Source organism: Dermochelys coriacea, chromosome 3 (assembly GCF_009764565.3).
Source record: "Dermochelys coriacea isolate rDerCor1 chromosome 3, rDerCor1.pri.v4, whole genome shotgun sequence".
NCBI classification, from domain to species: Eukaryota; Metazoa; Chordata; order Testudines; family Dermochelyidae; genus Dermochelys; species Dermochelys coriacea.
In genome coordinates this window covers 109154394-109182282 of record NC_050070.1, presented here as the reverse complement: position 1 = coordinate 109182282, position 27889 = coordinate 109154394, and the positions used below count along the sequence as shown (strand labels likewise).

Sequence of the window (27889 nt, the reverse complement as noted above, 5' to 3'; positions counted from 1 at the left end):
AAAGGCAGAACTATCCAGTTAGCAGCATTCCTAGGTGGTTGGTCTATCACTCCGACTTGAGCTCCAGCTGGAAATGATAGCAATTCGGAGCAGGACAGGTGTGGAGCGTGCTCACTATCGCCTCTTCTACTGGTGTCCGAACCAAACGTTCCTTCATCTCGAGATGAAGCGCTCCTCCCTTCCACAACCACAACGGACCAAACTTCACGCATTCAACCCAATGGGTTTGGCGGCTCCTCCCAGCAAGGCGGAGCTGGGCGTATGTAAAAATGGAAGGACTGAGGCAGTAGAAGACCCAGCCTGCCTCCAGTCCATCAGCTGGGCTCTGCCAGAAAGGGGCTGAAACACAGCACGGGAAGAGGCTGGGGATCATCAAAGCCTGTGGAAGGAGCTGTACAGTTCCATAGACGCTGGGGGGCTGTACTCTTTCTCTTGCCAGAGCAGTGAAGACCCGGCTAGAAGTTATGCGAGTCCCATCACTATTCCCATCTGACCAGCTGTGAGAAAGGACTTCGGGATGCCCCCTTCAGAACAGAAGCATCCTGAAGATGATGATTAAGGAGAACAGAAAGCTGCGTTCTGGATCTCGTTTAGTTCCCCTCACCTTCCCAATGTGCAAGAGACTGTTCTGACCCCGAAGAAGTGGCTTTGGGTAGAGAAATGACACAACTGAAGATCTCTCTCTTTTAACTCTTCAGTATTTGTCCGCAGACAATCCCTCCTTTGCGTTTTTGGTGGGAGAAAACTTGGAAGAAAGAAAGAACAAGATTTTCTTTGCTGACTCAGAGACAAATCCTTTTGCTCTTTCCCATTGCAGTTGGTATCTCCGGAGCTGGGAGGATGGCTGGGGAGCTCTCCCTCAACCTCACCGTGCAGCCCCCAGGAGGAAATGTCAGCAATGCTTTGGTGCCAGGGGTGCTGCTGGAAACAGACCTCCTGCCCTCTTCCCGGGGCACGGCGGTGTTTATCGTCCGCTGTGTGATCCCTTCGCTTTACCTGCTCATCATCACTGTGGGCTTGCTAGGCAACATCACCCTGGTGAAGATCTTCATCTCCAACAGCGCTATGAGAAGCGTGCCCAATATCTTCATCTCCAGCCTGGCCGCCGGAGACCTCTTGCTGCTGGTGACCTGCATGCCGGTGGATGCCTCCCGCTACCTCTTCGAAGAATGGATGTTCGGAAAGGTGGGCTGCAAACTCATCCCTGCCATCCAGCTCACCTCGGTGGGCGTGTCCGTCTTCACTCTCACCGCCCTGAGTGCAGACAGGTAAGATGACAATACGCCTAGAGATCATCATTCTCTACAGGGATGGTGTGTGTGTGTGTGTGTGTGAGTGAGTGAGAGAGAGAGAGAGAAATTTCTGCTCTACAGGAGCAACTAGCTGCCAGATATTAGTACCAGAACTATTCTGGTACCATGGAAATGCTGATGCACCAAAATGTTGTTTTGACATGTCCTTGAATTATATACCTTGATTTTGTTGCCCAAAACAGTTATACCCATTTCATCTCCATTCCAAAAATACATAAAAACAACAATCAAATTCCATCCTCCTTTCCCCCAATAACCAACACATAAAGAGGAAAGGGCTTATTCCTGCATCTCTTTCTGCTAAATGATTTAAATAGAACCATTCAAGGAATTCAAGGCTACCAGATCAGCTCCATTAACATTTTCAAACTTTTCTAGAGGAATAGCAGATAAAGAAAAATACACTTTCTCTTTCCACCATCCCTCATGTCCTAGTCTGACAACTCTTACTCACAGTGGTAGTGATTATTCATGTGAGTAGTCCTGTTACTTCACTGGGACTGTTCCCACGTGTAGTATTTGCTTGAATAAGGAAGGGCTTGCAGGCTCAGGTCCTAAATGACAAAAGTATTGCAAAATGACTGACTGCATCCTTTAAATTATTATAATCTTTTTTTCTTTCCTGTTTTGAACACTTTCGTCAATGATGAAAGTTCTTGAACTCTTTCAGGCAAAGTTCTCACTGACTTCTGTGGGAGTTTTATCTGAGCATGTGCACGTATGACTGGCTTTCAAGTGTATAACAGTGATAAAATTTGTGTTGGAAAATGTATCTTTAGCTTTAGCACAAGTTTTTTGTTGTTGTTTTTTGTTTTGTTTTTGTTTTAACTTTTTCCTTCAGGGTATAAAATAATTTTTTCCCCAGTTTTTCGGCCAGTTTGCAAAAGAGTCTAATTTCATCTAAGAGCCCCTCAAAGTCAGATTAATTTAGTGGGCTTTGAATCAGGCCCTATATTATTACTTTCGTATAAAGCATTCAATCTATATTAATGTTTTGTATCTTTGACTACAACTTATGAAAGATCCTTAAAGGAGTATGTAACACTCTAATTTCATCAGTTCTGGAATTTACCTCAAACTGCCTTGTATATGAAAGTGGACATGCAAAATATACTTTCATTTTAAAAAGTGCTATTGTGATATTTTATATGATATGGAAGGAATGTATTTTCAAATCAGAGATTTGTCAAATCACCAGTGAAATATGGAGGAGGTGGTATAGTGGTTCAAGTTTCATTTATTTTACTTTTGAGATATAACTTCTGAGTCATCATAAATTCAGTATTATTATACATATAGTTTTGCATCTCGTTATATTAATAAAGATGCATGAAAGTAATAATACTACTGAAGTCATGATGACTGCATATATTTTAGTGTTGACATCCTAGAAAACAGCAATACACGCACTGTCTTGACTGCGTAAAATATTTTTATTACAGGTGGTTCCTTTAACATTTTAGAGGGTTGTATTGTATTATGTGTAGTAGAAATGTGAGTGATTTCCCTGATAAAGCCAAACATATTATTTGACAGCTGTATTTCTTCTTTTCTTCTGTAGATTATCTTTTCATTTACTGGTGATTTATTCACTTGGTAAATAATTACCAATCTCAATCCATCAGTTTTCACTCAGCAAAAACTTCCATTGATTTCAGTTGACTGAGTCATTATTACTTTTGGACACAGTCCAACTTTCATTAAAGTCAATGAGAGTCTTGACTTAATGGGAGTTGGAGAGGATTCTTTCAGCCCTATCCTGCACTTTTGTAGACCTTAAGCTCCCATCGAACTAAATGGAAGGCATTCATGTTGAAGAAATGCTGGACTAATCTCCAAAGAAGTTACAGGGGTCCCACTGTAGTTTACTACATGGTTAGTTTGGTGCACAGTAAACATACTCTTTTCATACTTGTACTTTTTTACTACATTGTAACTAAAAGTTTTTCTGGTCTATCATTGACATGAGAATCAACAGAAAATACTCAGACTGACCTAAGGAGAGATTTGTGAACTTATCTTTTTTTAGCTTTAGGAGGAAAAAGGGATTGAATTTGTCCCTTTAAACTTCAGTGGGGTTAAACATACAAAATAAGATATATAAAACATTCAGTTTTTTTAAAAGTATGCCTATATTTACTATTTGGATTGTATAAAAGGAGTTGGGAGAAACTGGAATAAGGTGCAAAAAGGAAAGGTTTAAATATTCCCATAGTGTAATTAATAGTAATCATAAGTTTGGAAATTCCCTACATCAAGTGACATGTGTTACAGTAATGGTGATTTCTGAAAATAAAATATTACAAGGGTTGACTTCATAAGTCACCATGGACTGAACAGTACGATATTTGAGTGTTGAGACTTGTTGTGGATGTGGGTCAATTATATTTTAATGTCCTTGTTTGGCTATTACAATGGTACTCATTCCATATACAGCTATTCTAACTGTGCTTTGTATTTCATTTGACCTTTCAGTTACAGATAAATATTTTCTTTAGAAAACTGGTGACCTCTTCCTTTTAGTGAAACAAATGTGTACCTTGTATCTTGTCCCTTGTAGAATGATCTTTCTCCATGTAAACTTCCTGTAGAAATTATACTGTGTGAGGATTAGAAACAATTATATCAGCAAAATGCCTAGAAAACAAGTTTCAATGTGTCTAGAAGTGAAACAAGTGGGATTCTGCTGAGTTAAGGATAATGGACCAGATTTTCAGGAAGTGTAAATGGAGCTATGCTGATTTACACCAGCTAAAGATTCAGCCTAACATTTTCAGCTTCTTTTAGCAATACCATGGGCTACTGTTTATAGTTCATACTTTTTTGCATGGTCACATTTTTCTAATATTGTGATCAAATATAATTCTGCTATAATTCTGTTTTCTCTAAATTTATTTTTCCTTTTAACAAATACTTAAAGTGCAGAGGGTCAAATGCAGCCCTTGTGTAACTCCACTGAAATCAATGGAATTAGATCAAGCATAAATCGGGTCCTATCACCATACAAACAGAGTGACTTTTTCTTCTTGTTTAAAAGCATGACCAAAAGAAAGCACTAATTAGATAGCTTTTAGGATAATTGAGTAATGGTCATGATTGAAATTCAGGCTCCCCTGAAGTTAATAAGAGATTTGTCATTGACTACACTAGAGCCAGCATTTTAACTCCTACATTTTAATAGCAAAGCCCTATCATCATTTTGGCCCCAATCCAAAAGCATTTAAGTACATGCTTATAGTTAAGAACCTGCTTTTGTGCTTTGCTGGATCAGCACCTTACATCATTATTGAGATTTGAATAGCTCAGCTATTCAATACAATATTACTTTTAATCTTCTATGGCTTCAAGTAGCATTTCTTGGAACTATGCAAAAGTAGATGTAGAAATGGAGAGAAAGACAACTACAGTTCTATACAACCTTAAAAATATGTGAGTTCAGTGCTGATTTCTGACTTTATAATAGAAAATAAAATGCTTGTTGAGTCACTTTATACCTCTATTATTTCTTACATTGGCAAATACCCAGTTAAAATAATAGGATGAGGTCTTTCAGCAATGGTGCAAAATATCCCATAGCAGCTATTGGGTTTGTATCCTTAAATATTTGCATACACACCGAACTATGAGGTCGTTTTATGAGACATAGGCCACAGAAAGTGGTATTTTCATGAGTAATGTCATGTCACAGTGTCAGCATTTGCAGAGCAACATCATTACAAGTAGTATTGTCTTATGGACTTTATCCTATAAGTAGGAAACTAATAGTAAAAGATTTATCTTGACTAGAAGTCTGTGTTCAGAGGTGTCCACATTCTCCTAAACAAGTCTGTCTCTCTTTAAAACATGGACCGGAGGCAAAAAGTAATTATTTTCTACACTTTTTTTGTGCTAAATTCCATTGACACACTGAGTGGGTGATGGAGGGGTTTGAAGAAATTTAAACCATCCAACAGGTGTAGTCAATCAGATACCGAGTGCTGTATCTGCCATCCCCACCTCCTTACACAGTTCCTGCAGTCTCCGCTGCCTATTGAAATTCTGGGTTGAGCTCCCAATGCCTGATGGGGAAAAAACATTGTCACGGGTGGTTTTGGTTACATGTCATCAGTCGCCCCTCCCTCCGTGAAAGCAATGACAGACAATCGTTTCACGCCTTTTTTCCATGCAGACGCCATACTGCTGTCAGTAGACGGTGCTGCTAACCATCATCATCCACTGCTTCCACTGCAACTCTGCTCTCCTGATCTCCTGGTGCCATGAATCTAGCTCGCAGGTCCTCTCATAGTTCTGTATAAATATCTATTCTCGTGGCATCCGTTGTCATCTACCGCTTCCACTGCAACTCTGCTCTCCTGCAGATGCCATACCACGGCAGTGTGGAGCCTGCTCAGCTCACCACTGCTGTTGTGAGCATTGTAAACACCTTGCGCATTATCCTGCAGTATGTGCAGAACCTGAAAAAGCAGGCGAGGAGGCGACGACAGCATGATCACAATAGTGATGAGGACATGGACACAGAGTTCTCTCAAAGCCCTGGCAATTTGGACATCATGGTGGTAATGGGGCAGGTTCATGTGGTGGAACACCGATTCTGGGCCTGGGACACAAGCACAGACTGGTGGGACCGCATAGTGTTGCAGGTCTGGGATGATTCCCAGTGGTTGTGAAACTTTTGCATGCGTAAGGGCACTTTCATGGAACTTTGTGACTTGCTTTCCTCTGCCCTGGGGTGCAATAATACCAAGATGAGAGCAGCCCTCACAGTTGAGAAGCGAGTGGTAATAGCCCTGTGGAAGCTTGCAACGCCAGACAGCTACCGGTCAGTTGGGAATCAATTTGGAGTGGGCAAATCTACTGTGGGGGCTGCTGTGATGCAAGTAGCCAACACAATAAAAAATCTGCTGATATCAAGGGTAGTGACCCTGGGAAATGTGCAGGTCATAGCGGATGGCTTTGCTGCAATGGGATTCCCTAAATGTGGTGGGGCTATAGATGGAACCCATATCCCTATCTTGGCACCAGTGCACCAAGCCAGTGAGTACATAAACCGCAAGGGGTACTTTTCAATGGTGCTGCAAGCACTGGTGGATCACCAGGGATGTTTCACCAACATCAACGTGGGATGGCCAGGAAAGGTACATGACGCTCGCATCTTCAGGAAGCTGGTCTGTTTCAAAAGCTGCAGGAAGGGACTTTCTTCCCAGATCAGAAAATAACTGTGACTTGCTTTCCCCTGCCCTGAAGTGCAAGAATACCAAGATAAGAGCAGCCCTCACAGTTGAGAAGTGAGTGGTGATAGCCCTCTAGAAGCTTGCAATGCCAGACAGCTACCAGTCAGTCAGGAATCATTTGGAGTGGGTAAATCTACTGTGGGGGCTGCTGTGATCCAAGTAGCCAATGAAATCACTGAGCTGCTGGTATCAAGGGTACTGACTCTGGCGAATATGCAGGTCATAGTGGATGGCTTTGCTGCAATGGGGTTCCCTAATTGTGATGGGGCAATAGACCGAACGCATATCCCTATCTTGGGACCAGACCAGCTTGGCAGCCAGTACGTAAACTGCAAGGGGTACTTTTCAATGGTGCTGCAAGCACTGGTGGATCACAAGGGACATTTCACCGACATCAATATGGGATGGCCAGAAAAGGTGCATGATGCTCGCATCTTCAGGAACTCTGGTCTGTTTGAACAGCTGCAGAAAGGAACTACTTCCCAGACCAGAAAATTACCCTTGGGGATGTTGAAATGCCTATAGTTATCCTTGAGGACCCAGCCTACCCCTTAATGCCCTGGCTCATGAAGCCATACACAGACACCTTGAACAGTAGTAAGGAGCAGTTCAACTATAGGCTGAGCAAGTGCAGAATGGTGGTAGAATGTGCATTTGGACATTTAAAAGCTTGCTAGTGCAGTTTACTGACTACTGCTAAATTCGACCTAAACTCGTAGTGTAAACCAGGGATGAGACACAGAGAACTTGGGTCCAGGCCAGAGGTGGTTCTGTTGGGAGATAGCTTAAGTTTAGTTTTATGTTTTGGTGTTGTTATGTAAGTTAACAATAAAGGCAAACCCCATAAAAGGGGCATTTTGTATTATATGCATTGTATGTATCTTCTCTCTTCAGGTGAGGATCAGAATGTCACCTACTTACAGTATGAAAAGCCCCAAATCCTCCAGTTTGTTTCTGAGTTTTAACCATTTCACACAGCTTTACTGAATGTACAGGAGAATTATTCAAGGAAAAAGATCAGTATGAAAATTGATCTTTGGAACAGACTGAGAAATCACCTAACCTGAAACATTTGCAAGTACAAATAATGCAATTCAGATCAGATACAACTTCTCTTTGCTGATTCTACTCTTTCTTTCTCAACCAATTTTGTTCAACATGTCCCTCAAGACCATGTACTGAATGAGCTTCTCTAGCATGCCGAGAAACCCTTCTTAGCAAATATCCATTTCCTCTAGGTTAAGAACATGGGATTTACTGCATTGGATCATACTATCAAGATCAGTACTCTGCCTCTATCAGTGCTCCAAAGTAAGGTGAGAAAGGAAACCTAGTCCATGTAGCTCTTTGGGCAATGCTATCCAGGAGAGAAAGATTCCTTACTGACCATACTGAGATGAGATGTATTAATAGAATAAATAGTGAATATACTTAGCTCTTTTATATATAAATATAAGAGCTAAGTATCTTCCATATTTATTCTATAAATAATATATATATAAATCACACACACACACAGAGTAATTGATTTTTATATATTTCACACCCAAAATGTATACTTATGTTGCAATTCTGCAACCTGAAGCAATGAGGCATCAGGAACAGAATATTTCTAATGTGTGTTTTGTTATAGAAACATCCGTTCTTTCAGGCTTTATGGTTTTGGGGGTTTAATTTTTTTGTGCATCATTTTTCATTTTGCCTCATCTGTCTATTTCCTATTTTGTGTGTGTGTTGTTCCTTTTGTATTATCCATTGTTTTTTCCACATGAATATTCTACCTTTTGTTTTATTTTTCAATACTTTGTTTACACATTGAGCTCTTTAATTGTGTATTTTTGCTTTCTCTCCATACCTTCTTTATTTTTGTTAAATACACTTTTGTGTCTTTGATCCTTTTATTAGGTACAATAAACAAATACACAAAAATCTAGTGGATGTCTCTGTGTTGCTTCTGCAGAAGATGCAAATGAAATGTAATCAGATATGCCAAAAAGGGGAGAATAAGGCAACTGGTAGGGAACAGCTGAAAAGGTGGATGAGGCAACAGTTTCCTTTTATTCAGGATTTTAAAATGTAAGGCCAGATCCTCAGCTGCAGTAAATGGACACGACTCTGACGTCAACAGAGCTGTACTCATTTACGCTGCCTGAGTATTGGCCATAACATTTCTGAAAATCAGGGGGACATGTTATCCTGTAGCTGCTCTTTAATTATTCCGCCCATCACTGAATTTAGAAAGGAAACATGGGGAATGGTTTTATGACAGTAATAGTTTTATAAGGGTAAACTGTAATTGAACAGATTTTTACACCATAGGCTTCTGCCTCCAGATATTTATGCTTCTGGGCAACTAATATCCTTTATCGACCTTTTCCTCTGGTAGTCGTACCTTTAGGAGATGAAAATTGATTTTCTTTATTCAGGCATGTGCAGAGCAATAGTGTGCTTCTTGACCCACTGCCTAAGGTTTGGCAGTAGCAATGGCCATACAGTATATTATATTGAGGTGGGTACATATACACACCTTGAAATAATGTTTATATACATTATGTATTAGTGGGAACGTTATTATAAACTGACTATAGTGAAGTTGTTTCACTTTCCCCGTTTTCTGAAACCAACCTGTTTCGATGTACTGGGAAGTTTTTGGAAATCATTAGTTCACTAAGGACCTTGACTTCAATAGGCTTTGGATCAGGCCCATAATGAGGGCAAGAGGGAGAGGAATAAAACCCAAAATGCTTCACTCCCTTCAAATGCCTGGCCCATTCAAACCTCCAGGATACAAGACTCATAGGAGCCAATAAGTTTTATAGCCTGATCATCTAGTCTATTACTAGACTAGACAGGGTGTAAAATGGATGTCATGGTATGAGGAATCAGGCCCTTCGTTTTTGCTGTTTTCGCAGTCACTGCTAGCCTTTCTGACCAGATTCCATATTGAACTGAATCTGTTATGGCACATTAAGTTGTATAAAAGGTGCCCATCAGTGAATTTTTGGATGCATGTATACGCTTAAATATCATTACAATAGAGAATATTTGAAAATACTCCATTGATTCTTTCATCATCACCCTCTTTAGGAACAAAGGCTTGAGCAAATAGATAAAGATGTCTTTTATCAGTCAGTGAAAGGCTGTGCAATACCAGGTAAATGGATTCAGGCCAGTGGCAGTAAGAGGCTATGGCTCTTCATGGATCTGCGAGCTGGCCTCCTGCTGGGAGGCTTTTGTTAGCCTGTAAGAAGTACAGTAGGTTTATTTTAGATAAGAGGTGGAGGAAGAGGCAAGAGAAAAAGAAAAGGCAGAGAAATATTCCCATCTTCCTGTGAAACTTCAGATATAGATGGGGGAGAGGGGTTTGAGTAGGATATAATTGTACTTCCTACTTGCAAGGTGATCATACTTTCAAAATCAAAAATGGGGAATTTTTTATGGTGACACCTTTTAGGGTGGAGAAATCATCATACCAAAGGCAAGAGTATCTTTTTTAAAAGTTTCAGAGTATCAGCCATGTTAGTCTGTATCCACACACACACACACACAAAAAAGGAGGACTTGTGGCACCTTAGAGACTAACATTTATTTGAGCATAAGCTTTCATTTTCTTTTTAAAAGTGTCATGCTAGGCTATTGCTGCTGCCAGTTCCTGGGTCAACAGGACCAATTTTTTTGGCATGGCAGATTTTGTTTCCACAGAAACTTATCATGAAACAGTGAACACATGTCACTGACATTCACTTTGAGCATATGAACAGTTTTAATCATGTCTCCACTCACCCATTCAACTTCTTTTCACTCCTAATGCTTGTCATCACATTGAATGATCATTCCACTGGTAAATGCTGAGGCAGTTCTACTCAGCAAAGGGATATGTCTTGAACAAGCATTTTATATTTGTTAAAAAACAAACAGCACCAAATGGATGGACTGATTCTATGAAAAACTGAGGCATTTCAGGTGTCCTGAAAGAATTTCCCAGGACACTAGAACATATGAATAAGCTCATTTTCTCCTGTACTGAATAGTCAAATTCTGCTCATCTTACTCAGGCTAATAGACTCATTAAGTCAATGCAACTGCTCATGTAAAAAAAAGCAGGATTTGCTTTAGAGGGTTTACTTTTCACCCTCCCGGTCTAAAATTTCTCTGCATGATCTACTACTGGACACTGACTCTTCATAAAAAGTGCTGAGTTACACCTTAATTCTGTATTTAGACTCCTGATGACCATTTATATTGTCAAGCTAAATAATGTCTTCTTATATTTCAAACCTATACATAATCACACTCAAAGTAAAATGCCAGTAGAGAGATGAGCATGGCAGATGACATTTTGGGAGATTACCTGTAGGCTAAGCACTGGCCCTGTTATCTTAAAATGGAATCTATGTGGCTGTCAGTTGTACCAAAAAAACTTCCCCAATAGCCTTAAAACATAGTCCAATACAAATCACAGTAATATGACAATTTCAATAATCAGCTTTAAATTACATCTCAGTGATCAACACCTTTTCTTTTTGAGTCAATAGTTGGCACCATTAACATCTCTGAAATTCTCAGATAAACACAATCTGTGTTTCAATCTGTTTCAAAAACAGCAATAATGCAATGTAATCAGATATAACTTTTGCGTCATCTATGTTTTTACAAACACCTTCAAATTGAAAAAAACATTCACTCTTTTCATAACTGGTGGATCCAGCTGTCTCTATAACTGCAGGGAAATATCGGTGCTTGCTTTTATAGAAAGAAATCCGTTAATAACACCTCAATTTGGGCCAGATCCTCAGCTGGTATAAAGAGGCATAGCCCTAGTGATGTCAATGAAATTATGAAGACAAGGGGGGGTGAGGTGATATCTTCCAAGCTTGTCTTTTACCAACAGAAGTTGGTCCAATAAAAGATATTACCTCACACACTGTATCTAAAATCCTGGAACCAACATGGCTACAACACAACTGCAAACAACAAATGAAGTCATGCTTATTTACACGTGCTGAGAATGTGGTGTGTTAGCACTGTGTATATGTAAGGGGTGAGAGCATGTACATCTCATTTACACAGGACATTGCACTTAATTGTTTGGCATTACTACAGGAGTTTATTTATATGGTCAATAGCATTGTTAATAAAAGTAAAGGAAATCCCTGTAGTTCCATATTCCTTGACAATATTAATTATGGTTCTTTGTGAAGAAATGGAAGGGATTTTCTTTTGTAAGGTACAGACAAATGGTTTTCATTACACTTCTCAGACTGCTGTCGAACAGTTTGTGTGGATGGAGCTTGTCTCTAGAACATAACCCTGAAATGGAGGTTTCTGATCATAGAATCATAGAATATTAGGGTTGGAAGAGACCTCAGGAGGTCATCTAGTCCAATCACCTGCTCAAAGATTGGACTAGATCTTCCTGATGTGAGGATCACCCGCCTTTGACTACTTTGTTGGTCCTCGTTTCAATTGATTTCCATGCAGATTACATGGTGTAGTTTTAAGGCCCTAATCCTGCACAGTAAAACACCCCCTGACTTCAAAGGTGCAGGATCAGGGCTTAAGCAAATGAGTCATCTCAGTGTTAGAAGTACTGAGAAAATCTGGCATGTTTTGGACAAGGCTGCTTGTTAGTGCTGCAGGCCCATGAAACAGATCTCATTGGTGGCAAACAGACAAGGAAAGAAACACCCCAAGTTTGCAAAAAAGCAAAAGGGATTTTTCTGTTTTGTCACTGTGGCTCTTACCTTGAAACCTGCTTTACCTGATGGCTGACAAGCTGCCTGAAAGTGGTGGCTCTGATGGCTTTGTAAGAGAAAAACCTAGTTCAGCTGCTGAAGCTATACCCAAAAGGCATTTAGACGTGCTTCATTTCAGGGTACAGTGTGTGTGGCAGGAAGTGGACTCAGTACAGTGCAGAGTAGCACAGGGAGTCTGATGCCTGTAGTGGTGGTATAGCTGTAAGGACTAGAGACTTCTTTTTCTTTTTTCTTGCTACTTCCCTATTCCAGTTTGGCAACTTTTAAAGCCTTCTTCCAAAACTCACGATTATACTCCTGGCTGTCATGAAAATTGTTCTAAGTTCTGCTGATATCCAGTCCACGTTCTGAGTCTTTGTCCACCTCCTTGATCATCTTCCATCCATAATCTTTGCAAAGGCCATCCTACTAACATAACTCTGAGGTCTCCACTGGACATGTCCATACCAACGTAGCTTCACCTCCCTCAACTTGTCTTCAGTTGGGGCATCCTCCATTAGGCCTCTCACAACCTCATTTCATTTTCTATCATGGAACTGGTTTCAGAGTAGCAGCCGTGTTAGTCTGTATTCTCAAAAAGAAAAGGAGTACTTGTGGCACCTTAGAGACTAACAAATTTATTAGAGCATAAGCTTTCGTGAGCTACAGCTCACTTCATCGGATGCATTTGGTGGAAAAAACAGAGTAGAGATTTATATACACACACACAGAGAACATGAAACAATGGGTTTATCATACACACTGTAAGGAGAGTGATCACTTAAGATAAGCCATCACCAACAGCAGGGGGGGGAAGGAGGAAAACCTTTCATGGTGACAAGCAGGTAGGCTAATTCCAGCAGTTAACAAGAATATCAGAGGAACAGTGGGGGGTGGGGTGGGAGGGAGAAATACCATGGGGAAATAGTTTTACTTTGTGTAATGACTCATCCATTCCCAGTCTCTATTCAAGCCTAAGTTAATTGTATCCAGTTTGCAAATTAATTCCTTGCTTACAGACAGCCCCCCAATCTGAAGCAAATACTCACCAGCAACCACACACCACACAACAGAACCACTAACCCAGGAACCTATCCTTGCAACAAAGCCCGTTGCCAACTCTGTCCACATATCTATTCAGGGGATACCATCATAGGGCCTAATCACATCAGCCACACTATCAGAGGCTCCTTCACCTGCGCATCTACCAATGTGATATATGCCATCATGTGCCAGCAATGCCCCTCTGCCATGTACATTGGCCAAACTGGACAGTCTCTACGTAAAAGAATGAATGGACACAAATCAGACGTCAAGAATTATAACATTCAAAAACCAGTTGGAGAACACTTCAATCTCTCTGGTCACTCGATCACAGACCTAAGAGTGGCTATACTTCAACAAAAAAGCTTAAAAAACAGACTCCAACGAGAGACTGCTGAATTGGAATTAATTTGCAAACTGGATACAATTAACTTAGGCTTGAATAGAGACTGGGAATGGATGAGTCATTACACAAAGTAAAACTATTTCCCCATGGTATTTCTCCCTCCCACCCCACCCCCCACTGTTCCTCTGATATTCTTGTTAACCGCTGGAATTAGCCTACCTGCTTGTCACCATGAAAGGTTTTCCTCCTTCCCCCCCCTGCTGTTGGTGATGGCTTATCTTAAGTGATCACTCTCCTTACAGTGTGTATGATAAACCCATTGTTTCATGTTCTCTGTGTGTGTGTATATAAATCTCTACTCTGTTTTTTCCACCAAATGCATCCGATGAAGTGAGCTGTAGCTCACGAAAGCTTATGCTCTAATAAATTTGTTAGTCTCTAAGGTGCCACAAGTACTCCTTTTCTTATCATGGAACTGACCATCTCAACATCTTTATTTCCATGGGGAAAAGCATACCGATTTCTTTTCTTGTTGCTGGCCAAGTCTCTGTTCCATACATTAAGATGGGTTGAATTGCAGTTTTATACACTCTAGCTTTTAACTTTGTTGGTATCTTTTTATCACAAAAAACTGGGGGCATCTCCCACCATTTGCACCAAGCAGCTTTGGTGTGATCCCAGGCATCGCTCAGGAAGGTACCATTGTCAGCAACCATTGATCCTAGGTATTTAAATTATTTCACTTTAAGCTCTTTGCTTGTAATATCCTTTATGGCAGGTCCCCTCCATCAATTGTCACAGCCTCAGTCTTACCAACATTCACTGTAAACTGTGTTGCCACTGTTGAAAGTTGGTTGCAGGATCTCACAGTCTTCTGCATAGATCACAAAGTCATCAGCAAACAGCATATTCCAAGGTGACTCCCTTTGTATATTCTCACTTACCACATCCAAGACAACAAAAACAAAAAAGGTCTCAACGCTGACCCTGGCGCAGGCCAACATTTACTGGAATTTCTCAGTTGTAGCCATGTTTTGTTTTGACTGTGGTAGTCACTCCATCATACATATCCTAGATAAGAAGGACATATCCTTCCAGCACATCTTTCTGTCACAAAGTCTGCCAAACTAATTCTTGTGGTACCTGATCATAAACCATCTCCAAGTCCATAAAGACCTCATTCAGTTGCTGTCTCTTTTCTCTAAACTTCTCCATGAGGATTCATAGAGGAAATATGGCATTAATACATGGTGACCCTTCCAAATTTCAATCATTTCATGAAGACACTTTTTGATAATTTCCCATACTTTCATAGCACTGGAAAAGGACTGAGCACCGGGCTAAATTTTGCACTTGGATTCATGAGCCCTATATGCACATCCAAACACTGAATTTGGTTCATTGTTTTAAAAAATATTTTCCCCAATCAACTTCAGTGAGAATGATGAAGTTGTTGGGGGAGGAGAAGGAAAATAGTCAGAAGGAAGTGAAACATTTTTTAGCACTCAGATTTATTTTCGGTACCCAGAGTCGTATTTTGATAATATCTGAACTTTTATATGTCTTCCCATGCACACATATTCTGTAAGCAGGAAGGAAAGAATACAACACTGAAAACAGCGCAAGCAGAGGGAGCTCAGCCAGCCCCAGGTCCTCAAAGGTATTTAAGTGCCTAAATACTTTAGAGGCCCTAGGTGTCAGTCCCTTGAATGACATTAGTGCAGTCACAGAAGTACAGCTGTTGAGAATGGTACTTTGCTGTTTCATTCATAAAATGAATATTTATAGTAAATTATTTTCCTGATTCATGGTATTTTATTATTTAAAAGCAACAAATCACAAGAAAGCTCTTTCCTTTCCCATAGTATTAGGTGCAATGGAAGATGATAGTATCTAGCACCTGAGTGGCTTTTTCTCTCTTGAAGCGGCAATTATATCTGTTTCTTTAAAATAATCTTCACAGATGATGTAATCAATATTAGGATTTGAGACCATGTGCCTCCAACAAAAATGCTTTAGGAAGAGGATACTCTTTCATTCCAACACTAAGATATTTAGTTGTGTGTCAGGGGAGGGGGTTGGGGGGAGGACGACAGAGGGAGTTTCTTCCATGCCAACAATAAGAAGCTCTGTAACATACCCACTAGGCAGGTTCAGATATTCACAGTTGGAGCTTCAAGTGAGCATGTGAATGTATTTATAAGCAGAATGCCCAAGCTCCAGAGAAAGAAAATTTATTATAAAAATATTTCCTACAATGAGGCACCCTTGCCATTGGTGTTAATGTTAGAAAAGGGAGGAATATAGACTTTTAGGGAAGACTTCTAATTAAAACTGAAAACTCATTTATAATAACTACATGACCTAACTGGCAATGTACAATGGGCTGGGTTCATCAAAGAGGTTAATGGGAACATGGGTTTCCTTGGTAATTTAAATACATAACATTCCTTACTTAGATTTACTTTCAAATGTTAATAAAACCTAGCCAAATTTATCATATTTGTTTATAGAAATCTAGCAGCTCATAGATTTCAGATTGTCCTATTATCTACATCTGTGCCGATATTGTACAAATAGAGAAGCTGCGTAATTGCTTTTCATTAATGTTGTAATACATCATTTATGTTTGATTTCATCTGTAGTCTGTTACTTACCATTTCCTATTCCATGTCTTTTCATAGGCATAAACAATGGGCCAGATTCTTCAATATGCTGAATGCCTCCTCGCAGGTGCTGAGTTCCACTCCCACTAACTTGAGTTGGAGGGCAGGGTGCTCTGCACCTCACAGGATTGGGCCCTAGGACAGGGAGTGAAGAATAATGTGTCCCTTTGAAAATGCCTGGGGAATTTAAGTAGACAGGACACATTGATTAAATTTGCCAGCCTAACCACCCTTATTCTTCAGAAGAGAAGCCAGGGGTTCTTTGTTACTACAAGTGATCAGTAACTTTGTTTTATGTCTCAGCTTAAAGAGGACACCACCAACAGCACAGTACCCTCTCACACTGACTCAGTGATAGCTCAGGTGAAAGGGTACCATCCACTGAATCACCAACATCAATTTCTGGTAGTGTCTGGTTCACGCCTAACACTACTTAACTGATGAGAGCTGACAAGACCACAGTCCCAGGTGGTGTGGCTGCAGCTGTAATAATTCAATGTCCTGTCATGAAAGAGAGAGAGAGAATTGAATTTCTTGATACAACACGTGGTTTTCAGAGAAAAAATGTAATGATTAAATATTATATTTAATATACATTAATAAATACAGTATACTGTAGTAAAATAGATTATATGTACATCTATGACACATCACATCAGAAAAATTCAAGTGTTACGTTACTTTAATCAAAGGCTTGTATTGCCTTTATGCATCAGACATAGAATGTTTATTATTATTATTAACTAATTATTTTTGCCCCTCTCCAGGTACAAAGCAATTGTAAATCCCATGGACATCCAAACATCAAATGCAGTTCTGTGGACGTGTTTTAAAGCTTTTGCCATCTGGATAATCTCCATGATGTTAGCAGTTCCTGAAGCAGTTTTCTCTGAAGTGGCCCACATCAATGGCACAGATAATGTCAGTTTCAGGGCATGCATACCGTATCCCCAGACAGATGACATGCACCCAAAGATCCACTCTGTGCTGATATTCTTAGTATATTTCCTTATCCCTCTCACCATCATTAGTATCTACTACTATCATATTGCTAAGACTTTAATTAAGAGTGCACACAATATCCCTGGAGAATATAGTGAGCATTCTAAAAGACAGGTAAGCTATTTGTAGTGCACTTGTATGGTGAAAGATTTGTCTGCTGTACACATTTTAAAATAAAAGCACAAAAGCTGTAACATGCTGTGACAGGGTCAGGCTGGATGGCTACAGGAGAGTAATAGAAGGCAGATATATTAGCCCCAGGTTAAGTAGGTCCCTTTTCCCTGGGTAAGGTAACAGGGAAGGTTCCAGAACAATCAGGAACCTTCTGGAGACAATTAAGACAGACAGGCTGATTAGAACACCTGTAGCCAATCAAGAAGCTGCTAGAATCAATTAAAGCAGGCTAATCAGGGCAGCTAGGTTTAAAAAGGAGCTCACTTCAGTTTGTGGTGTGGGTGTAAGGAGCTCAGAACAAGAGGTGCTAGGAGTGAGAATGAGGACTGTTGGAGGACTGAGGAGTACAAGCATTATGAGACACCAGGAGGAAGGTCCTATGGTGAGGAAAAAGAAGGTGTTTAGAAGAGGCCATGGGGAAGTAGCCCAGGGAGCTGTAGCTGTCGCACAGCTGTTCCAGGAGGCACTCTAGATAGCTCCATTCAACAGGGCCATGGGCTGGAACCTGGAGTAGAGGGCGGGCCTGGGTTCCCCCAAACCTCCCAACTCCTGGTCAGACACAGGAGCAGTTGGCCTGGACTGTGGGTTCATGGAAAACGGCCAAACTGAGGGCTGCTGTGAAGCTCCAAGGTGAGCAAATCCGCCAATAAGTGCAAGACCCACCAAGGTAGAGGAGGAACTTTGTCACAATACATAGTATTGGCCCAGGATTGTATTAAAATTCTCATAGGCATAGGCCCATTATCTCAAAAATCTCCCTGTTTTAAATCTTATTTTACAACAGTTCTAAGACTAGTTTGGAATGAGTATTTTTACTCTATTACATAAGAAATACAAAGAAAAAAAAGCTGAAGAGTGTGTTTATTTCTTTTCTGTCCTAGTCTTGTAGTAAGAAACAGAAATGATTCAACTGATGACATTAATTACTATTTATACTAATGTATGGTATTGGTGACTTGAGTATTTGTATGTGTTGTTGATTTAGCAATCACTTTTGTATTTGTTAAGAAACAGCATTTGCTGGGGCAACCAGTTGTAGTTTTCTGACCTCTATATACTCATCTCTTCCTGAAAGAAATCCAGTGCATTACAGAGTAATCTGTGGAAACAAACTATAAAGGGCCAGATTCATCAAAGATGTAAAAAAACCTTGTGACTGGAAACTAGGTATTGAAATACAACAGAAAAGGCAGTCCTTGTAGGACTTCTAGTCTAGCTGAAATCACAAAGTGCTGAAAATCCATGTAAGGATTTCTTCTTGTTTCTAGAACAAAGTGACTTGGATAAGCAGTCAGATTTGGAGGCATTCCTCTGAATAGAAATGCTGAATCTACCGATTTCAGAGTAGCAGCTGTGTTAGTCTGTATTCGCAAAAAGAAAAGGAGTACTTGTGGCACTTTAGAGACTAACAAATTTATTTGAGCATAAGCTTTTGTGAGCTACAGCTCACTTCATCGGATGCATTTGGTGGAAAATACAGTGGGAAGATTTATATACACACACACACAAAGAATATGAAACAATGGGTTTTATCATACACACTGTAAGGAGAGTGATCACTTAAGATGAGCTGTTACCAGCAGGAAGGGGGGGGCGGGGAAGGAGGAAAACCTTTTAGTGTGATAATCAAGGTGGACCATTTCCAGCAGTTAACAAGAATGTCTGAGGAACAGTGGGGGGCTTGGTGGGGGGGGAGAAATAACATGGGGAAATAGTTTTACTTTGTGTAATGACCCAACCACTCCCAGTCTCTATTCAAGCCTAAATTAATTGTATCCAGTTTGCAAATTAATTTCAATTCAGCAGTCTCTCATTGGAGTCTGTTTTTGAAGTTTTTTTGTTGAAGGATAGCCACTCTCAGGTCTGTAATTGAATATCTCCACAATCCATATTTAGTAGTACCATCCTTCTTGGCATCCTCTATATTATAATATGCTACAAATCTTTGAGACAGAGCATTTTAACAGCCAGCTCAAATCAATGTGACATATCAACAAGCCATATCAGCAGCCTACTCATCAATGTAAATGACACAAGTTTTACTGTTCAACAAAGTAAATCTTTCTGAGGGAAACTGTCTCAATTCTACAGGTTTCAGAGTAGCAGCCGTGTTAGTCTGTATTCGCAAAAAGAAAAGGAGTACTTGTGGCACCTTAGAGACTAACAAATTTATTAGAGCATAAGCTTTCGTGAGCTACAGCTCACTTCATCGGATGCATCCGATGAAGTGAGCTGTAGCTCACGAAAGCTTATGCTCTAATAAATTTGTTAGTCTCTAAGGTGCCACAAGTACTCCTTTTCTTTTTTCAAAATTCTACATCCACTTTACAGACAGCTTAGATTGCTTACTAAAAGACCAATGCTGATTAAAAGAATTAGGTAGGGTATTTGCTACCACATTTTAGACTGTTACATTTTCACCCCCTGAGAAGAGAAACTATTTACCATCTAAAAATATGTTTAACAGAATAATGAAAAAAATTCCTGGTGTCCTCTGTACTCAACATTTTGTTTCTATTCTAGTCTGTTTCCTTTTAAAAACACATACTTACCAGCACTGCATGGACCATTTTCTTATTCTGTGAAATATAAAGAGCCATTTGTCTGACCTCATGGAAAGTAAAGCTAATTTACATCACATTTCTGAAACTGCCAGAGATTCTTTAAAAAACAAAACACATTTTTGCTTTGCTTATTTGTTGAGTTTATCTATTAGATTAAAAGGGGGAGGACAGCCTGACCTATGTACATATCACTTGACAAATGGTAAAGGATTCAGATTCCTGCTGCCAACCAGAGTTTCTCTAAGAAAGAGTACAGTCGGGGAACATGCATATCTCATATTTTCCGCTAGCTTTGCAATTTACAGCTGCTAATGGAGAGTGCAAAATGGGTGTAAAATCCTACTCTATCAGAATGGTAGTATTTATAGCCAATTTCCAACTCACTTTGCACAAGTATACATGGTTGCACAAGGTGAAAGGCAATGGAAAATCAGGCCCAGTAGAAGCAGGAAGAGATTCATAGACTTAGAGTGTGTGCCCTTCATGGCACAAACTTTGCAGAGATAGAAAACAGCATGCTCTCTATGGCTGTGTGAAACCTACTGGTTTGGGTTTGGATGGATATTGGTGAACTATACTTACTGGTTTAGTTCACAGGGTTTTGCAACTCTCCAATACCCCCAAATTCATTTGAGCTTTTCTAGTAAAAAATAGAGCCAGAAAGCAGGAATCCTCCGCATAAGCCCTCCTCCCCCCAGCAGGCCCTGGCTCTTCCTACAGTGGAGGGAACACACAGTGGCTTTCTACCTTCACTGTCTTCAGGGGTTGACCATCTGGCCTGTTCCCTCCATCTTGTTTTTTGTGAGGACCAGTGTGTAGGCCGTATTCCCCCACATTTAGCTCTGTAAATGGCTTTGGAGGAACAGGTGGCCTGCAACTCCCACTATTCTACAGCAATGCAATTGGGAACTGCTTCTCTAGTCTCACTTTGGATGCTTTACCAGACTCTTTAACTCAGTCTGCCACTGAGTGCTAAGAGCACCTGTTCTGGGGATTTGCTAAGAGAATGGTACAAGCTGTGGCATTTCACCCCCAGAGGGAAATAATGGGATGTAAGTGCCATTGCCTAGCTAAAACTCCATGCATCAGACTAATAATGTCTCCAAATTTCAATTTTTTTTTCAAATTAGCCAAGGGTTGAGATATGTTCTAAAGGAATCTATTCTACAGCTTACTGTGGTGGCTGAAAGCCAATATATACTTGGAATATGAGTCCATCTTGGTGTACTTATCTATTTAACAAACCCATATATAAAGGCCTGTTTATCTAGTGTAGCTGCAAGCAGCTAAGGAGTGGTTAATGAAAGTGAACTGTACATGAGAAATGAAAGCAAATGAGATAGCAAAAGTAATTTAGCCCTTAAAGGGAGTAATTTTACTGATCTTATCTGAATTCATTGTTAGAGTTAATGTTAAGTGAAATGTTACATGTTTTAATTAAGTGGATTAGTTCTATTTGTGTTGTTAATTTGGGTTCTGTTGATTTATCATTTTAGATGGAAACTCGAAAGCGTCTGGCAAAAATTGTTCTGGTCTTTGTTGGCTTTTTTGCCATCTGCTGGTTCCCTAACCATGTATTGTACATGTACCGGTCCTTTAATTACAGTGAGATTGACCCATCACTAGGTCATATGATCATTACCTTAGTGGCCCGAGTACTGAGTTTCTGCAACTCCTGCGTCAACCCATTTGCACTGTATTTTCTGAGTGAGAGCTTTAGGCGACATTTCAACAGTCAGCTTTGCTGTAGAAGGAAATCTCATCAAGAGAGATCCACCAGTTATCTGCTCAGCTCCTCTGCCATACGAATGACTTCTCTGAAAAGTAATGTCAAGAACACTGTGACCACCTTGACTCTACTGAATGGGCACAACCTAAAACAGGAAATGTCATTATGATTTCATCAGTGCAGCACTTTACCTAGGAATAATTCTGAGCTTTTATTTCACAGCCACGTCAATAGCTTAAGGTGCTTTCACTAGACCTGGAAACAGAAGATTGATCCAAGTCTTTCAGTTTGGGACCATTGCATATCTAACTTCTAATTACTTTCACACAGAAATGAACGATATTACTGAGTGAGAAGAGAAGAATGAGTGTTTCTAAGACTGTTAAGGGACACAATTCTGTACATTTAACATGCCAGACAACAAAGGTACGTTGTTAATAGTGGTGTAGCTGATCTGATGTTATTTAAAAAAGAATATTGATTCACTTAGCTGAACAATTTATGGTAGGTGACTTTTTATGACTAATATTGCTAATTGCTCTTGTCCTGTTCTAATAGAGTGTATGAGGAATACAACTAAAAATGATGCACACACTCTGTTCATTAGGGCTGGGAGAGGTGGTTTTTTCCAAAGCCATAGGTTCTAGATTCAGAAGAGTAATTAAAATGTTGTGAAGGCTGGATCTGCAGTTGTGTAAATCTGCATAGTTCTATTCACTTGAATGGACCTACAGCAATTTATGCCAAATACAAATTTGGTTTTTGAAGTCCAAGTTCTGTTTGGCTCTGGCAGACCATGAGTTCTGGGAGGCTGCATTTTTAAAATTTCATTCTCTGTTATAGTTCTAGAAGCAGTGAAAGAATTACAAGGCACCCAGAATCTTTGTCACTTGCATAGTACAGGATTCCATTTAGTTAGAATTTGGAAAATGACAGTTCCTTTGAAAATTAGTTAGCTATATCAGGGTAAAAAGCATTTGGTGAAACTCAAAAGTTTCTCAGAAACCAAAATTTCAAAATAAAATTCTAAGGTTTTATAAAGTCTGCAGCCCCACTGGGTATGGCTACCTTGCAATTAAACACCTGCCACTGGCCTGTGTCAGCTGACTTGGACTGTGGGGCTATACAGTTGCAGTGTGATGTTAGGCCTCAGGCTAGATTATAGCTCTGGGACCTTCCCCTGTCATGGGATCCCAGAGCTCAGGCTCCAGCCCGAGTCAGCTGACATGGGCCAGCCACAGGTGTTTAATTGCAGTGTGGATGTATTCAGTGGTTTCTACTGTGTCTATTGCTTATTATATTTCACTCCTAATTTCCTACTACCAAGTGCCCTTGTTGACTTAAAACTACTATAAACTTCAATGGAAATGTTGAATATGCAGTACGGCAAGATTAAGGGTAATGTTTTCAAAGATCCCTAAGAGAGGTAGTAGCCAAATCCTATTTTCAAAAGTGTCTTAGATACATAGAAGCCTCACTCTCGCTTGAAGTCAGTGGGGACCTAAGTCACTGATGCACTCTTGGAGACTTTACCCTAAATCCCTCAAGCAGGGATTCTTAAACTTGTTTTAGTGCAATTAACAGCAGAAAATGAACAGTAGCATGTGACCAGCCAGTGCTCAGTGGACCAGCCACAAAGCCTCTCAGGACCACAGTTTAATCTCTAAAGGATTATGCTATGGTGTGGAGAATTACAATACTACTGCTTTCAAGGGGAAAGTGTCAAAGTATGCATTTAGCTGTAGGGCTGGGATTGCAAGGATGATGAATGGTAATTGATTCTACCTTGCAAAAGAGAAATGGTAAGACCTCCTCTTGCCCTGGTACCACCCTGTGTAAAGGGGCTGGTGGCAGGGTGGTCACCCCGCCATGCCTCGAAGGGCTTAAAACAGCCCTAAGAAAGGGCTGTAGCAAGAAGAAGGCTAGGCTGATTGGGGGAAGTAGCCACAGGTGGGGCCATGCCCCAATCAGGCCACAGCTGGCCCTGTAAGAGGGCTGTTAGCCAGGAGCTGAGAGAGAGACTCTCTCTAGCTACATGGAGAGAAGAGGACCTGGCTGCCTGGGAAACTGAGGTACGCTGTGCTGTGCAAGGGCAGAGGGAGCTGGGGAGCTCCAGCCTAGAAGATCCCCAGGCTGCAGGCTGAGATAAAGGCCCACAAAAGGGTACTAAGGCTGCAGAGGAGCAGCCCAGACCTAGACAAAGGCAGCTAGTCTGATTCCCCTTGCTGCTGATGAGTGGTACAGACTGCAGTCTGCCCCAGGGAGTGGGGGCTAGATGATGACTGACAGTAGCCACTGAGGCAAGGGAGGGATTGGGGGTTCCCCTGGGGAGGAAAGATCCAGATTGAGGGGGTACTGCCAGGGGGAAGAACCCTAATCTAGAAGGGCACCAGGGTCTGGGAGGGGCATGGGGCCAGCGGCAGGCAAGACACTGATTGGCAGAGGGCGATCCTGGCTGAAAAGAGCTAATTCCCTGGTCAACCAGCAGGAGGCACTGCAGCAGTGAATCGTCGCCCTGTCCCAGGACTACAGGGTAGGTGTAAGATAGTGCAGAGCCAGCCAGGAATGAGGGACAGTAGATGCTGGGAGGAGACATGGTTAGGGAAGATCTGCATCCTGACCACTGCAACAAGGACATATATTAGCTCAACCTTCAGGGATTCTGTAGCCTGGGCCAAGGCCACATCAGATGCGGCCCTTGGAACAGGGGAGACATGAGTCCCTTTTCTTCTATCCCTGTGCTGTTGCCTACACTGTACAAGGACGAATCTGGCTCTGAATCCCTAATGGAGCTGTATTGACTTCAGTCTGCACATACAGAGGTCTGTAGAAGTAGGCCATCTTACGCTTAATGAATCAATAAAATAACACAATCTAAATCAAGTCTGCATATTTAGGATAGCTTATAATTTCAAAGGAACCAATGTCTCTATGTTACAGTTCCTTCAAGCTCTATTTACGGTTGTGCTACTATTAAGTACTAGCTATTTGTGCATCTGTAGAACCAGTTAAAGCATCAAACTACAATTCTCTTTTCCAGTCTCTGATCATCAAGGCACAAAAGTAGTTCCCTCCACTTTTAAAACCATTTGAGATATTTTTAATATAACCCTGCAATTGATCATTTTCAAATCTCTCTTAAATCTCTTAGAATGAAAGGTAGTACAAATGTCTTATTAGATTAAGCTATTTGTCTAAAAGCATTATAACCCAACTCTTTAGTGTGCAATAATGAAAATAACAAACTGATGTTAATTAAAACTAAGGTCTACAGAGCAATGAACAAAGAGAAATATGTCCCTGTTTTAACTGTCCCTTTTGGGCTGAACACTTGATATTTAGCATGCCTCTACAGCAAGAAGAAGAAAATTGCTTTCATGAGGACTGAAGAAACAAGCTTCTGTTCAGCTATCCAGAGAAATGTAACACTACTTCTCTTTTAGTTATCAGATTATTGTATTAAATAACATGGTGATTTAGATCCTGGTCCTAAAGACTTCAGGACATGTGTAGCTAATCACATGAGTAGTCCCATTGATTTCAATACCTAAGTGCTCTGCTCTCTAAGAGCAGGGCCAATATATTGGAGTGCATACTTACCACTATGAAGGAATGAGGGGACAAATTGTATCCCTATTGCCCCCACAGGGGCCCCTGTGCTAGAGAGAGAGAGAGAGAGAGGATTCACCTAGGAGAAAGTAGGCAGCAGTATGATTAGAAACCTAAAGTGAAATCCTGGCTCCTTTAAGTCAATGGGACTTCGCCATTGACTTCAGTGGGGACAGGATTTCACATCTGGAGTTTATATATAAAATAATTGTATTAAGAGATGCATTGGAATGGGTAAAAGGGCACTGGGTATCCAAGTAGAAAGAGAGGAAAAAAGAGAGAAATTATTTTTCTGCAGTACCTTCAGTCCAAGTATCATTACAAAGGTTAGTTGAAACTCAACACCCCTCTGAGATAGGGACAATTATACCCTGATTCAAACTGATAAACTCACGAGGTTAAGCAAAATTGTGATTCAGTGGTAGCACTGGGGATGACTGCCTGTCCCAGGTGTCTACAATAGCTCCTTGGGAGGTATGTATTAGGCCATATACAGACTACTGGAATGACTGAGCCAGAGGAATTCTGACCCAGTAGGAATGTATGACAGAACTGTCTCCTTCTTTATTCTGTAAAGAACATTCATCTTCACAGACAGAACTCCAAATTCTTTATTCTCTCTCCTCCTATCTCCTCAACTGCAGGTCTTCTTTCTCCCATTGTAGCTCATTCCACTCCCCTCTCCTGTTTTCTGTTAATGTTCCCTCTCCTGAGTCCTCTCCTTGTCTCCCTATATCCTCCATCTCTGGGTGACCTCACATCCTCTTATAACTTTATCCTAATGTCTCCCAAATACCAACGCTACCGCTGGCTTCTTCCATTAGTCTCATCTCTGCCTGCCCCTACTATTTCACTCTACCATCTCAAAAGATGAACACTTCATTTTAACTTTCAGGCCCCTCTTTTCTATCTCTAGTGCCCATCACTGCCTTCGGTCATCTCTCAGCTTTACTAGTGCACCTATTTAGCCTCCCTGTTTCTCATCTAAGCTAGACAGTCTCACTGTACAGCATAGCATTTTGCAGACCATTAGAGTGTATCACTTATTAATCCATAGCAGCACTTTTCTGGTGCAGAGATTACTTAATGACACCATTGTCCTACTGCAAAGGAACAGCCTGCTTTATAATAGATTATTTGACACTTACATTTGACTTGTATTCTTTTCCATGTAACTGCTTTAAATTGCTTTGTGTGGCATGAGCCTTTCTTTCTGGTAAAATACCAAGCTACAGCCTTGCGGTTTCAGTCGTGTGCAGAAAAGTCACACTGGGACAACACGCTAGGGTGACCAGTCAGCAATTGTGAAAAATCGGGACAGAGGGTAGGGGGTAATAGGAGCCTATATAAGAAAGACCCAAAAATCGGGACTGTCCCTATAAAATCAGGACATTTGGTCACCCTACAACATGCAGCTCCTTATTGACAGAAGAAAAGCAGATCTTCAGCTTGTATTTCTCAGACGTAGTGCTCAAAGCTTGACTTGAGTAAACTAGCAGGTTCTCCTTGGCCATGCTCTCTATGTAACCATAGAGAGTTATCTGACTCTCCTCGAGCTTTGCTACGTCTTTTGCTATGGCAAGATGTACCGCACAAAAGTATTTTGATTGTTTCTATTCCTGTGCTTCAATAAGCATTATAACCATGTATAATTATGTGTGTAGTGCTATTTCCATGTGGCTTCCTGTTGTAATAATTAAAATGACCATTACAGAATGCTGTGTATGGAGTACTCTCTTCTAAACCACACGGGAAAGAAAGAGGAAAAACGTAAGAGTGCCTCTGTTTTGCATGAAATTGTCATCGGATAATATCTGAGGTTAATGTTGAAATACTTATTACAGGATATCTATCCAACCCCTTTATTTCTATATTGGAAACAGTTCTTTTCTGTTTCAGAAGGATTGTTTTTTTTTTTTTCTTGCTCACTAGAGATTTGAGGTGGTTACTTTCAACAGTATTGTTTTGAATGCTTGAGAAAAGCATTGCTATTTCACCACTCCTAAGAAATGACAGAACAGAAGTGGTTACATTTCCTTCTTTGGAGAACACTTTCTCTGCCACAATGGAGCCTGTGCAAAAGCAGTCTTTACAGCACTGTGTCATCCCATTGTGCCAGTAACAGAAACAATTACATTGAATCCTGAAATGCTGACACTTCTGAGCTCTGAACAATCACACCAAAAAGTACATTCTGTTTAATCTTATATTTTTTACTGATATTTGCTTTACGATCAATACCAATGTTGCCACAATGCAGAGAGAACTCTTTTTGAGGTCCTGCCCAACCCAATTATCTTTTCCCCCAGACTCTGTTGAAATGGACTCCTGGAGATTGTAAACATAGGGAGGAGACCAGAATATTCTTTTCATGGTTCAGGAAAGTGGCATATATGGTAAACTGAAGCTTTTTAAATGTGACTATTGATTTTTTTGGATCACTTGAGGCAACCTTAAGTGGTTTGATTTTCAGAAA

The 27889-nt window shown here is 40.6% G+C and overlaps 1 protein-coding gene across 1 annotated transcript; it reads left to right on the top strand.

Annotated features, from left to right (window-relative positions):
- Window positions 1–101: 101 nt before the first annotated feature.
- NMBR (neuromedin B receptor) lies at window positions 102–27127 on the top strand. The gene is made up of 3 exons (XM_038396432.2): window positions 102–1268; window positions 17103–17451; window positions 21572–27127. Exons 1-3 carry the CDS (start codon window positions 841–843, stop codon window positions 21971–21973), a joined length of 1179 nt encoding a protein of 392 aa, XP_038252360.1. The 5' UTR covers window positions 102–840; the 3' UTR covers window positions 21974–27127.
- The last annotated feature ends 762 nt before the right edge of the window (window positions 27128–27889 follow it).